This window comes from Oncorhynchus kisutch, linkage group LG6, assembly GCF_002021735.2.
Source record: "Oncorhynchus kisutch isolate 150728-3 linkage group LG6, Okis_V2, whole genome shotgun sequence".
In the NCBI taxonomy this organism is placed as follows: Eukaryota; Metazoa; Chordata; class Actinopteri; order Salmoniformes; family Salmonidae; genus Oncorhynchus; species Oncorhynchus kisutch.
Genome location: NC_034179.2, coordinates 14,285,942 through 14,300,185, shown reverse-complemented (window position 1 = coordinate 14,300,185; position 14,244 = coordinate 14,285,942). Strand labels below are relative to the sequence as shown.

At 40.3% G+C, this 14,244-nt stretch overlaps 1 protein-coding gene across 2 annotated transcripts; it reads right to left on the bottom strand.

Annotated features, from left to right (window-relative positions):
• Positions 1-2,403: 2,403 nt before the first annotated feature.
• On the bottom strand, positions 2,404-11,822 carry LOC109892354 (MORN repeat-containing protein 5). 2 transcript variants are annotated; one of them, XM_020484839.2, is made up of 5 exons: positions 11,369-11,703; positions 11,018-11,165; positions 10,238-10,349; positions 9,870-10,001; positions 2,404-3,790 (listed from the first exon to the last, which is right to left on the bottom strand). In XM_020484839.2, exons 1-5 carry the CDS (start codon positions 11,506-11,508, stop codon positions 3,711-3,713), a joined length of 612 nt encoding a protein of 203 aa, XP_020340428.1. In that variant the 5' UTR covers positions 11,509-11,703; the 3' UTR covers positions 2,404-3,710. The 2 variants fall into 2 exon arrangements, 1 of the variants encoding a protein (XP_020340428.1); XR_004210188.1 differs by having other exon boundaries at positions 10,238-11,165; positions 11,369-11,822.
• Between the last annotated feature and the right edge of the window lie 2,422 nt (positions 11,823-14,244).

Here is a 14,244-nt window from a genome sequence, read left to right as displayed (position 1 = left end):
TCCAACAATTGTTTAGACAGATTATTTCACTTATAACTCACTGTATCACAATTCCAGTGGGTCAGAAGTTTACATACACTAAGTTGACTGTGCCTTTAAACAGCTTGGAAAATTCCAGAAAATGTCATAGCTTTAGAAGCTTCTGTTAGGCTAATTTACATCATTTGATTCAATTGGAGGTGTACCTGTGGATGTATTTCAAGGCCTACCTTCAAACTCGGTGCCCCTTTGCTTGACATCATGGGAAAATCAAAAGAAATCAGCCAAGACCTCAGAAAATAATTGTAGACCTCCACAAGTCTGGTTCATCCTTGGGAGCAATTTCCAAATGCCTGAAGGTACCATGTTCATCTGTACAAACAATAGTACGCAATTATATGTTTGAAGGAAAAATGGGGAGGCTTGCAAGCCGAAGAACACCATCCCAACCGTGAAGCACGGGGGTGGCAGCATCAAGTTGTGGGGGTGCTTTGCTGCAGGAGGGATTGGTGCACTTCACAAAATAGATGGCATCACGAGGGAGGAAAATGATGTGGATATATTGAAGCAACATCTCAAGACATCAGTCAGGAAGTTAAAGCTTGGTCGCAAATGGGTCTTCCAAATGGGCAATGACCCCAGGCATACTTCCAAAGTTGTGATAAAATGACTTAAGGACAACAAAGTCAATGTATTAGAGTGGCCATCACAAAGCCCTGACCTCAATCCTATAGAACATTTGTGGGCAGAACTGAAAAAGCGTGTGTGAGCAAGGAGGCCTACAAGCCTGACTCGGTTACACCAGCTCTGTCAGGAGGAATGGGCCAAAATTCACCCAACTTATTGTGGCAAGCTTGTGGAAGGCTACCTGAAACGTTTGACCCAAGTTAAACAATTTAAAGGCAATGCTACCAAATACTAATTGAGTGTATGTAAACTTCTGACTCACTGGGAATGTGATGAAAGAAATAAAAGCTGAAAGAAATCATTCTCTCTACTATTATTCTGACATTTCACATTCTTAATATAAAGTGGTGATCCTAACTGACCTAAGACAGGGAATTTTGACTAGGATTAAATGTCATGAATTGTGAAAAACTGAGTTTAAATGTATTTGGCTAAGGTGTATGTAAACTTCCGACTTCAACTGTATGTGAAAATTGCGTGTTTCTATGTTTTGTAGTAAAAATTTGGAATGTAGAGGAATTGTTTCCAATGACATCATCAACCAATTAGTAGACGATTAGTGAGCAATGCCTACTCATAATTGGTTAAAATTACACGATGCACAGTGAAGATGTCATTGGTATCACTTATTTTCCTCTAGCTTTTTTATTTTACTACAAAACATAGAAATGTGCAATTTTATCATGTGCTGGAGATGATGGAATATACATTTTAAATATCCCTTTAATAAATTGTCATCAGCAGCCTTCTGTAAAGGATATGAGCCTCAGATGAGGATTGATTGTGTGCCTTATCTTCTACATGATGAGAAAACCGTCATTTGGTTGTTTTTGAATTATCAATCATTTTCAGGCAGCTGAGGTAAAACACTCAAATTCCAGAGAGAAAAAAAACACATTTATTAGGATTATTTTTTTCTTACACCTTTTTTTTGGAAAGGTGTAACTTTCAATCTGTACTGGTGAAAATATTGAAATATGATTGATTTGGTGTGATTTGAATTTCCAATGCTCTTGTGCAAAAACACATTACAATCTATTGTTATGGACATTTCAATAATTTGAAGCTCCAAATTGTAGTTGTCTAAAATCATGATTTACTACTGTAACACCCGTGTGAGACTTTTGAAATGGACATGGCTCTTTTTTAAATGTTGAACAATCACATTGTGTATGAGAGAGGTAGATCTGCAATGTATAAACAGATAAGTCTTCCCCCAGTGGTTATGGACTGAAAGACCGATACATGTCACATTACATGTTTGAACAGATGTTTTGTCAGCAATGTAGTGTTTATGTCTGTGCAGGATCCATGTCCGTCAGCTTTTATCTTCTAGTGGTCCAGCCTGTGTGCTTCACTTCTATGGGTTGAATTGGAGATGTGGTACAGTGACAGTTAGCGGACTGGGGATATGATATGTATATAGACGTCTGTGGCTGGCCAGCCTGACTGGCAGGGTAGAGGGAGGTTGTGTGAAACTGTAACGTTTGTGTCTTGGCTGTGGAGTGGAGTCAGTGAGGAATAGGATCCTGTGTTTACGAAGGGACTAAGGGAGACAAGACTTCAATGTTCTTGTATTTATTGAGACAATAGTCTGTAAGCACTTTTTTTCTCAGAAAATGTCAAAATAGTATTGTTTTATTAAAAATGAAACAAAGGTTTATTTGATTGACTGTGTTTTGTGTACTAAATGCAATAAAATTGACTTTAAAATGCGAAATTTGTATTCTTTTTTTAAAATAATTTCAGTTGGACCACAATAATTTGATGCAAGAAGCACTTTAACCTCCTTATCCCAAACAATCAATAAAGGACACACGCACGCACACGCAGAGGTGCCAATTTAAAAATAGATCTTGAAATAAAATCCGTGGTCAAGGTTAAGTGATCCTGCTGGATAACCGTGTCTGAACATGTTACGCTATATGCATCATTCATTGTAAATTTGTATAGGCCTCGGAGTTATTCTGGTGTGTTTGAATTTTCCTTAAACCTGGGTTTGCCTGGTTGTGTACGTGCGGGTGTGCCCGGCGCGGGGTAGGAAGCAATCACAGGCCGATGGCTGTGCTAGTGAGCGCTTCATGGGTCAGTGCGTGCAGTAATAACTCCTCTCCTCTCTTTCTCCACGGCTCTGCTGCTGATGCCTCCCGCGAGCCCAGCGGAGCGCCATCACAGACAGGAAGTCACTGTCAGGCTGCATCATGAGATTGATCCCCTACTCTGGGTTCTGTTTCAAAGGGCAGCTCTCGCTGAGGCAGACATAACGTCTCACTCAGAATATAAACTTGTCTGTCTGTACAAAAACACACACAAATGTAAAACCCTCAAAAGCGAACATGCATAAAACTACATAAATATGCCCCCCCCCCCTCCCAATAAACAGCATTATAGTAGAAAATACAATTATCGGAGCCAAAGCCTTATATTGAGAGTTCTTTGCATATTTCTATAGTTGAATGCATGCTCGATTTTGAGGGTTTTACATTGGTGTGTTTTTGTACAGACTGACAAGATATATCTCAATATAAGACTACAACTGGAACAAAGCCATATATTGCACGTATAACAGGAAGTCATCTCATGTTGATTTGCATCCATTAGGCTGCTACCTGCAGAGTCTTTCAGGACACTTGAGAGAACAATCTGACACTGATTACACAGGCAGCACCAAGCACCATGCAGAGAATTAAGGACAAACATTACACGTAAAACACATGGCTTTACAAGTTACAAATCCAAAAAAAAAAAAATCCTCATTCTGCATGAACATGTTTGAAGCATTAGCATCTTTTTCGATGTAGACTTTATCACATTTCAGTACAGGCTGGCTACATTACATGCGTTTCGCTGTGTTTTTGTGCATCTGAAATAAACCTACCGATGTTTTTATGCATCTGTTAAAATCATATATATTTATAACAACGAAAATGTGTAATATTCCATATCACAGGTATCCTATACAGTTAAACATTCCATAAATTAGCTGCCTTTAAATCAGCAGCTGCTCAGGCCCCTCAACTCAATGTCCAGTTCTGAAATTCAGCCTAGTTGTCAGGTGAATGTCCAACGATCTCATCCCAGCTCTTCCGACAAGTGGACACAATCCACTCTCGTTCATAGTCATCTGCAGGAAAATAAATAGATTTTCAGAATAATCAAGTAAGACCACGAAGGTCAGAATAAAGCAACAACCTTTTAAAACACGTTTTAAACACACAATTATTCTAACTGAAAGGGTATAAAGAAATAACTTATTCTAATAGTTCATTAAATAAAATTGTAATGTTAAAATGTGATCGAGGAAGACGAAAAAAGGACACTGGACTGGATGCATATAATTATATCAGAGCTTTTGAAATGGACACATTCAACTCAATAACGATTTACATCTCAGTGAAAAATCAGGGTAACAATTAGGAGAAAATAACTTCTTAGTGGTACTTCAACCACCAATAAATCACCCAAAAAATGAACGACAATTTTAACAAGGATGACTCGACTACCAAAACTGCGGATAATATAGTGTTTTTCATAGTTAAAACTGAAATTACTTGATAATTGCAGAGCAAGAGGTAGCATCTCTGCTGGGACTGAATCGGAGCGTCGCAGCTGCACACACTTGAGAGCTCATCTGGGGGAACAGTGTGCGCTGGGCCCATTGTTGGGCACAGGTCTGAAGCTCTAGCCTGATTGTTTGTAATTGCCTGCGATAGCCCCAGCCACTCCAATTCGCCTCTCTCGCCACTCTACCTGGCGCGCGCGTTCAGAAATAGAAATCACAGTTGCGAACGGGCCACGGTCTGCTCCATGCGAGAAACACCCTTTTTGTCGCGTTGTGTTGCCTCCCCCTTCTCAACAAACGGAGGTCAGCGTCAAGAAGGTCATTTCATCACTATTTTAAACCAATTAATACCACTGCACGGGTTTCTGCCTGTTGCGAGGTCTTATAGAACTGCAATTAGGCCTTCCGTTTCTCCGAGCGCGTATGGTAATGAGATAGAATTCACACATTTTCATATGCTGTAATTTGCCCTGGATTGTGATCGTTCACAGAGTGTTTAAAAGTCACTCCTACTTTAATACAATTCTATTTGAGGGCACAGGTGGCCACCATGGTTCGGAAGCAATCTGAAATAAAATGTAAATTGTGAACACTTAACATACACTTCATGTGTTGTTAAATTGTTACTGTGGACGTCTTATAGAAAGCCTTCTATAATGAGTTTTTAGGGGCGTTTAGGGACATTTATTTGGAATGTATTAATTATTGGAAAAAATAATTTAGCCTACACATTTTAGTAAAAAAAAAAAATCCTAAATCTGTTCCAAAAAATATTATCCACCAGATCCAAATAATTGTAGGATGCATGGTTGTATTGTTTGATTAATTTATCTACACATGACTGTCATGAAATACAATATGATAAAAGTACAACAACATAAATGATTGGGAACACTGTACACTAGCTGTAGGCTATATTGCCTGTTACATATAACTTGAATGCGCTTAACCAATCAGCATTCAGGATTAGACCCACCCTTTGTATAATGCATATCAATTAGCACATCATAAACATGACATTGTTGGTGAACCACTTTTCTCCTACTGACTATGCCCCCCCCCCCCCCCCCCCCCCCGGACATTTGCTGCTGGCCATTAACTGGATATCAACTAATTCCCCAAACTCTCTCACAAAAAAGCTCTGACTCACCCAGGAGCAGTGGTGTACATGGTGCGGTAGGGAAACGATAATGGCTCCTTGTTAAAACATGTTTATCTTAATCCTTAAAATACACTCAAAGGAAAAGTGTTTCCTGCCAACTAATGCAGAAGCAACACTTTAAAGTGTTAAATTAACTTAATGGCTGTCAGATCACCTTGACCAATAGACTTAACATTACTTAATGCTGCCAGTCGGTTACTTGGGCTAATACTGGAGTATGGTTGACATTGGAGTTGTCATGATTCTGGGGGAGTCTATTTGTTGAAATTTAAATAGTTATTGATTAATGTACTGCATTGTCGAGCAACCTAAGCATTTCGCTGTACGTGATGAATACATTTTGATTTGAATTTGATTTAGGATTATAGAGGAGATGGTTTCAGGAAAGAACATAATGCGATATTACAGTAAACATGAACACGATGACCTGAACCCAGTGATATTACAGTAAATATGAAGACACTGACCTGAACCCAGTGATATTACAGTAAACATGAACACGATGACCTGAACCCAGTGATATTACAGTAAATATGAAGACACTGACCTGAACCCAGTGATATTACAGTGAATATGAAGACACTGACCCGAACCCAGTGATATTACAGTAAATATGAAGACACTGACCTGAACCCAGTGATATTACAGTAAATATGAAGACACTGACCTGAACCCAGTGATATTACAGTAAATATGAAGACATTGACCTGAACCCAGTGATATTACAGTAAATATGAAGACATTGACCTGAACCCAGTGATATTACAGTGAATATGAAGACACTGACCTGAACCCAGTGATATTACAGTAAATATGAAGACATTGACCTGAACCCAGTGATATTACAGTAAATATGAAGACACTGACCTGAACCCAGTGATATTACAGTGAATATGAAGACACTGACCTGAACCCAGTGATATTACAGTGAATATGAAGACACTGACCTGTACCCAGTGATATTACAGTGAATATGAAGACACTGACCTGAACCCAGTGATATTACAGTGAATATGAAGACACTGACCTGAACCCAGTGATATTACAGTGAATATGAAGACACTGACCTGTACCCAGTGATATTACAGTGAATATGAAGACACTGACCTGAACCCAGTGATATTACAGTGAATATGAAGTAGCACTTTAAAGTATTTTTACTTAAGTACTTTACATTACAGATAGTTCGTTTTGTGCTGATAAGACTGCAGAGATGTAGTGTGTATCAGCTCAATCTGTTCCTGTATTCCACTATTGACTCTGTTCAGTTTGTAGTGTATATTGTGTGATGGATGATGCACTCTATGTATCTCTGGAATTAAAAAGCTGATCCATAAGAGCTCTTGTATAGCTGGAGAAATTCAAGCATGTCAGTTGATCAGGCAGCAGTGGGCTCCATGTGGCGTTGGTTGGCAGGAAGGTGGTGGAAGTAAAACACACCTTTCTTCCACCCGCGCCACGACTCCACTCCCCCGACTGGACCGACCTCAGAGGTCTAGTCCAGATGACCCGTTTCACCTCATCTTTCCTCAGCTGGGCTGCTGCTGTGAAGACTCAGAGATTCTTCCTCAGGGCTTCTTCCTTCCATCTGCTTTTGTGCTTCTTTTCATGTCTTGGCCCAAAGCCTGGGCACTTCCCTGACCCTTCCTGCCTGGCCCAGCATCGCTCTGGTCTGAGGGCCCTGCTCCGCTCCCCCTTCCCCCCGCACACATCCCTTCTTCTGTCCTCTTCCACAGCGGTGACTGCACTCTTTCCTCTCCTCTTCAAAACACATGGTCCCCACAGGGAGAGCAGTTCCTCTCAATGTCCAGTTAGTGCCGGGGCCCTCTGCTCTTCTCCTTCCTGGATGGAAGCCATTGGCATTAAATTCTGTCTTCACACCCATTTTGACAGACATACCTTCAACCTCTCAGAGATTATTAACACAGATCCAGAGGACACAGTGTTCCTCGTCACGTCATGTGACGAGGCCCAATGATTCTTCTTGTGCGTGCAGTTCCTCACACACACTGGCTGTCTATTGAAAGCTTATATGCATATTTCATTTTAAATTCTTCACTATATTAGTTCCTAGGTAAGGGCTAACAGAAATGGAGCATCAAGATCATGGATCTGAGGGGTATATTAAAGCATTAAATATACGGCCAACATGGTAAATATACCACGGTTAAGTGCTGTTATTAGGATTTCGACAAACCCCTGAGGTGCCTTATTGCTATTATAAACTGGTTACCAACATAATTAGAACAGTAAAAATACATGTTTTGTCATACCCATGGTATGCTTTCAGACAATCAGCACTCAGGGCTCGAACCACCCAGTTTATAATGGTGGTTTAGAATGGCTGACATTTCATCCCTGATAGTAGCTGTAATACCCAAGGCCGTCTATGGTATACTGCTAAATAAATCAAAGATTTCCTGTAGAACAATGCCCTACCAATACGCAGTACAAACAGAAGACACCAAATGAATCTGAATCCAATGATTGGAACAACTGTATTTTACAGCTCCTCCTCTTTTCTCCTTCAACACTACCTTCCTCCCCTCCGTTTCATTGGTCAATACCAGAACTGTTATGAAGGAAAAAATCTGAACATATTTCTTATTGCACATGTTCAGGACATCTGTTCAGGATATGCATCTCTTTGTCTGTTTTTTTCTGTCTGTTGTCTATATACATAAATGAGATTTGCATGCTCCGGATCAAGCAGTGATTAATATGAGGACACTCATCTGTATCATGTTGCCTATAGTTACTCTAGACAGGGTTTACCAAACTATAGTCTGGCTAGTACATCCTAAACCACTGCCTGCCTGTCATGGTCTGGCTGGGACCTCTAGTACATCCTAAACCACTGCCTGCCTGTCATGGTCTGGCTGGGACCACTAGTACATCCTAAACCACTGCCTGCCTGTCATGGTCTGGCTGGGACCTCTAGTACATCCTAAACCACTGCCTGCCTGTCATGGTCTGGCTGGGACCTCTAGTACATCCTAAACCACTGCCTGCCTGTCATGGTCTGGCTGGGACCTCTAGTACATCCTAAACCACTGCCTGCCTGTCATGGTCTGGCTGGGACCTCTAGTACATCCTAAACCACTGCCTGCCTGTCATGGTCTGGCTGGGACCTCTAGTACATCCTAAACCACTGCCTGCCTGTCATGGTCTGGCTGGGACCTCTAGTACATCCTAAACCACTGCCTGCCTGTCATGGTCTGGCTGGAACCACTAGTACATCCTAAACCACTGCCTGCCTGTCATGATCTGTCTAGGACCACTAGTACATCCTAAACCACTGCCTGTCTTGTCATGGTCTGGCTGGGACCTCTAGTAAATCTGGGACCAATAGTAAGTCCTAAACCACTAAGTCAGTCAGTGATCATCCACATACACACACCTGTGTTTGTGGCAGGCTGATCAAAGGCAGTCATAAATATACACTTTCATATCATATTTAGCATTTTATGTGTGTATTTGTCTAAGCCTATACACTCACTGTTTCCAAATAATGCCGGCTTAGCTGCAACCTATGGCAAGAGATAGAATATAGTGTGGCTATTATTTCACAAGACAGACGATGACATCACAGCTGTCTCCCATAGATACACACCCATCCACCCCATTCACAGAGAGACGATTAGATCCATAACCGTTCGTAATCCATGACATTGTCTGGTGATGCAAAAACAAAAATATCTATCTCAAAACCTGACAGACCTCGTTGCCTTCAAATCAAAGATCCCACATCGAGCACTCAATGGGTGGAAAAAATTTGTTTAAAATTTTCCCTTTGAAAACAAAAATAAAATGACTGCAGTGGAGAGGCATGCTTGGCTGAGAGGACTACAGATGATGAGTTATAGGGTAATAAGGCTCCCTCAGCAAAGTATCTGGCTGAAATAATCTTACCTTAGAGAATATGGGTAATCCGTTTATAGTATTTTATCAGTTTTTAATATCAAATGTTTCCCAGGTGGCCAGAGCTTACTGATGGGATAATAATTGCCCTGAACATTATAATAAAGCAGGGGTGCAACTTTCGCTGGGGACGAGGCACACCGTTGCCTCGTTTTGTACTACATTCTAAAATTGTATTTTTGTTCCCCCCAGTTTAATCATTGGAATGTGATACAAAACAAGGAAACTGTGTGCTTTAGGGCCATGTGGACGCTTCTGAGTGGTCGGGTAACCTCTTTGGGGTGTTTATCCAACTGGATTTAAAATGTATATATAAATAAATTAAGTTATGTCCCCCCCCACTTCTAAAACCAAAGTTGCACCCCTGTGATAAAGGAATGAGGCCCAAAAATATGATAAGTTAAGATAAAAGACAAAGTCAAACTCAGTACTGGAAAATTGGAGGTTACTGCGCATTCAAATGAGCCGGAGGTCAGAAATATATGTGATACAATACGCCTGGATGTTTTCACACTCAGTGTCAAAACCTTGAAGTGAGCTCCAACAGTCTCTGCTCACCTGCGTTCCTCAGGAATTGATGCTCATAGTCAGTGATAACCCTGGTGTTGGGGTCGTAGAAGCCGTCCCCACAGTCATAGCAGCCATCTGGGATGACACGCGGCGGGTCCAGGTCTGTCAGCTGAGACTCCCCTGCCAGGACAGATAGACAGAGAGTCAGTGACTGGTCAAGTCCTGAGACAAACAACAAAAAACAAGGTGACCGAATTTGACAAAACATACAGATTGTGGTAAAAACCATTGAGATAATATGTTCTATCCTATTGCTAAGGTTATTGAAACTGAATAGATTATTATCCTAAAACTTTACGATTTAGTCTGCTTGTAAAAAGGTAGATTTTCATAAAAAAAAGAAGTGCATGTTTTACCTGCAGGTTTGAGTCCATTGCACCTCTCAGTGTAGAACTGTCTGTCATAACCATCACAGAAGTCCCAGTCCTTCTCCTGGTACTCCAGCCCATCAGAGAAGGTATACTTTCCCTGTGGATGAAACACTGTAGTATCCTGCAACAAACTGTTGTTATTTAGTCATAAACTTGAAACTTGTATTTAATGGCAAATAAGGGATATTAGGGGGGAAAAAAACAGACAAACCTTTCACCACTTCAATTCTGTTTGGATTGGGGAATTACATTTCACCACAACAGAGGCCTAAGTATGTCAATATGGTTGAATAGTCTTTAATCGTGCATCCTTTGTTGAGAGATTTATGTTCCATATCCTGTGGAGATTTTACCATGAAACAAAGAGAAGTCTGAGCTGGATGGGAGTGAGGTGTGTTTGGTCATGGGCTTGCTAAACCTAGATCATGTCTAATGGACCGCAGTAATCATGATAATAATCGAACTGGTTACTATTATGGCTAAGATACGCATGAATGAACGGTCGACCAAAAAGGAATGTCTTTCCTGTGTGGAACATGCAGAGAGCACATGTTGGAGGAGAGGTATGGAAACGGAATAACTGCGACAATGAATGTGAATGATTGCTAAAGGGGACCAGATGTAATGGCCACTATAACCAATGCGAAACACACACACACACACACACACACACACACACACACACACACACACACACACACACACACACACACACAGGCATGAAGGTGCACACACACACACAATCACAGAAAGTATGCTCCACACCTGTTTGGATATCCCTTTCTCCCAAGTTCCTTCATATTTGCTTCCATTTGGAAAATAGAGAACACCTTTTCCATGGAACATGCCATCCTTCATATCCCCAACATATCTTGTCTCTGTGGGGAATTTATACTCTCCTTCTCCCTCCATCCTGAGGAACAGAGCAAAGGACATAGCTAATTCACCAATGGTGAGATGATAAGAACATTGGACTTCAACTTGTGCCAGAACTGGTGCAAGCTAGCTAGCTACCCACTACTGCTAAGGTAAGCTAGCTAACGTTATGTCACATTACACTTTGACACATAGAAGTTTTGCAAACTGGCCTATGGCAATTTTTTAAAATTAATTTACCTGCCATTCTTGAAGGCTCCAGTGTAACTGCTACCTGTGAACTCCATATTTGCTATGAAGTTACAATGAAAAACAGAGGTTAGCTTAGCTGACAGCTGTCTGGTTTCTGCAGCAAGCAGGTTGTGTGACGACGTCGCCATGGAAACGGGAAGCTCGTGCCGTGTCTCTTTTTTTCAAATTTCACCGCATGAAGTGTATTATGATAAAAGAAGCCTAGCATGTTGTCTCTTGTCTTAGAAAATAATAAGTATTGTAAACACAATACTTGAATCCAATGTTTCCTCTAAACTGCCGGGGCCTGCGCAGCTCCCCATGGACTGCAGCGCAGAAGAAAAACCAGCACAGAGAAGTTTTCCCCATTAGTTAACACTATCAAGTCAACGTTTCCCTTTAATGTGGGAATGGTGATCGAATCAACGCAATATTAGACACTTTCAACGCAACATACCCGAAAGAAAACGAGCTATGCAAGACTTAGTATACTATGCAAGACGTAGTATGCAAAACTAACTATATGCAAATAGACCATTGCCATATATGGATTTGTGCCGTTCACATGGAACTGGACTGTTTTACAGCATGAGTGTCAGGATTATAATGGCTTGTTTTGAAATCAAAGCAAGAGCTGCATGTAGCCAGGTGTGTATATTTGTTCATATTCTTTGCTAGTTAGTGAGTTATTAGTCCAGTTAAAACTCATTTGTAGTCAGCAATGTGGGAGTGATTGCTTCCTACAAGAGCACAAACCTTGTACATTTCTAGCCATATTTGAAAAGTGAGTCCATTAAGGAGCTTTTTTCTTTGTCTTAAAGGGGCATTGTTGTATTTTGAGAAAGGCTTGAATAAGCTAAGTAGCCAATAGGCCAATAGCATAATTTGTCTGGTTCTCTGTAATAATGGTATGGGAACAATAATGAATTTAATTTTGTAAAGTGATTTCTTGCGTCAAATAACACAACAACATTTTCAGTCACCTTGTCTGAAGGACAAGTGCATTAACAGGTTAATGTCAAGCCCTGCATGTTTTTTCAAAGGCCTACATTGAACACCACACATTGGCTGCTACCGTAGGCTGAATGATAGAACCGCTATTTTTATATTAAAATGTAATGTAAAGCATTTTCTCCATTGTTTTTTATAGTAGGCCACTCTGGTAGACTTACCTACATTATGATCAAATAGCCACAGTAGCCTAATTGGCCACAGTTAAAACAATACATTAAAGTGGGTACAACCTCAGTGTTCACAGTAAATGTGCCGGAAGTTGCATAGAAATTTCACAAGGTTCAAGTTTGCGCTCAGCAGACCTGAAATGTGCTCAGTGCTTGAGACAATACAAATATTGGTGTACCACACGCCCACACAACGTAGGGGGATCTAGGGGTCTGCCTCCCATCAAGTTGTTGTTGTAAATGAATCATTTTGAAAGAAACCCTCCCGTGTCCTTCATAAAACTTTTAGAATTTCCACCTGTAGCAAGCCAAGTGTTTATGTTGTCCAATTGACATGGGTAGGTAGGTCAGACCATATCATTTTTGGTTAGGGTTAGGCTTAGCTAAAATGCTGTACTCCATCTAGCTTCAACTAAAAGCCATCAGTTCCCAGAAACCATCATTGTCACCACACCGGGCCTCCAGCCATACCAATTCAGGCTCGGGCCCTACCTTTTGGGGTGGGTCAACATTCTAACAGCCTAATAATAAATACATTTAATATATGCTATCTCAAAAAGTATTTGGTTGTGTTTATGAAGGTCTTAACATTAATACGAAAGAAAATGTATTTCAAAGAACACAATAGGATTGTTTATATATAGTATATATACAGTGTACTATCTATAGTTATATACAGTATTTAGCTGGAATTTATACACTTTCAAATTATACTTACTTTGTTATTGAGTGGCTGACGCATTAAATCTGTTCGGTTTTTTTTTAGGTTGGGAGGGGCACAAACTCCGATCTTGCAGGGGGTCCACAGAAACTGCAGTACACCACTGAATACAAATTGCTGTATTTCATGCAAAATCGAGCTGAAATGGCTCATGTTTTCTTTGTTTCTTTTAAAACAGTGAGGATTTCTACAATCTTGTATGAAATGAAGTCATCTAATAAAACAAATGATAAGAGGTTTCTGTTTTGAAACCCGTCCACCATTGTAAAATGAACACATCTCAATGCAGGGGTGTCCAACTCATTTCATGGAGGGCCTAGTGTCTGCTAGTTTTTGTTTTTTCCTTTCAATTAAGACCTAGACAACCAGGTGAGGGGAGTTCCTTACTAATTAGTGACATTAATTCATCAATCAAGTACAAGGGAGGAGAGAAATCCTGAAGACACCCGTGAAATGAGTTTGACAAATGTGCCTTAATGCATACTTTTACATGATATTATGTGAACTTAACACACACAAAATCTTATATATGTATGATGTTTTTCCTTAAAGTATAATTACTAATGTTACTGCCCCCTCTACAACAAATACTGTACATACTTAATTAAATACATGTAATTTAAACAATTTATTTGAATATTGTAGAATTTCATTCATTCCTATGGAGGACTGCTCCTAGTGGTCAGAAAGGATAAACGTTTTTCCACCATACATTGTTCCCATAGGGGATTTTAGGAACTCTTAAAATAAGGGCTGTGTTTCGTGTAGGCTTACACTGGCATGACGTTTCGATAACTGTGTAAATCTCTCTCAGACAAGGTGACTTTCATCAATATATTTGCCTGTATTTACCCCCCCCAAAAATTAAATGCTAGTTAACTGCTAATGTGGCTATCATACACAACTACAAATGCCATGATGCTCTGGATGAGACTGCCGAATCGAGGCAAAGGTAAGAATCTCTGGATTAACTATCTAATGTT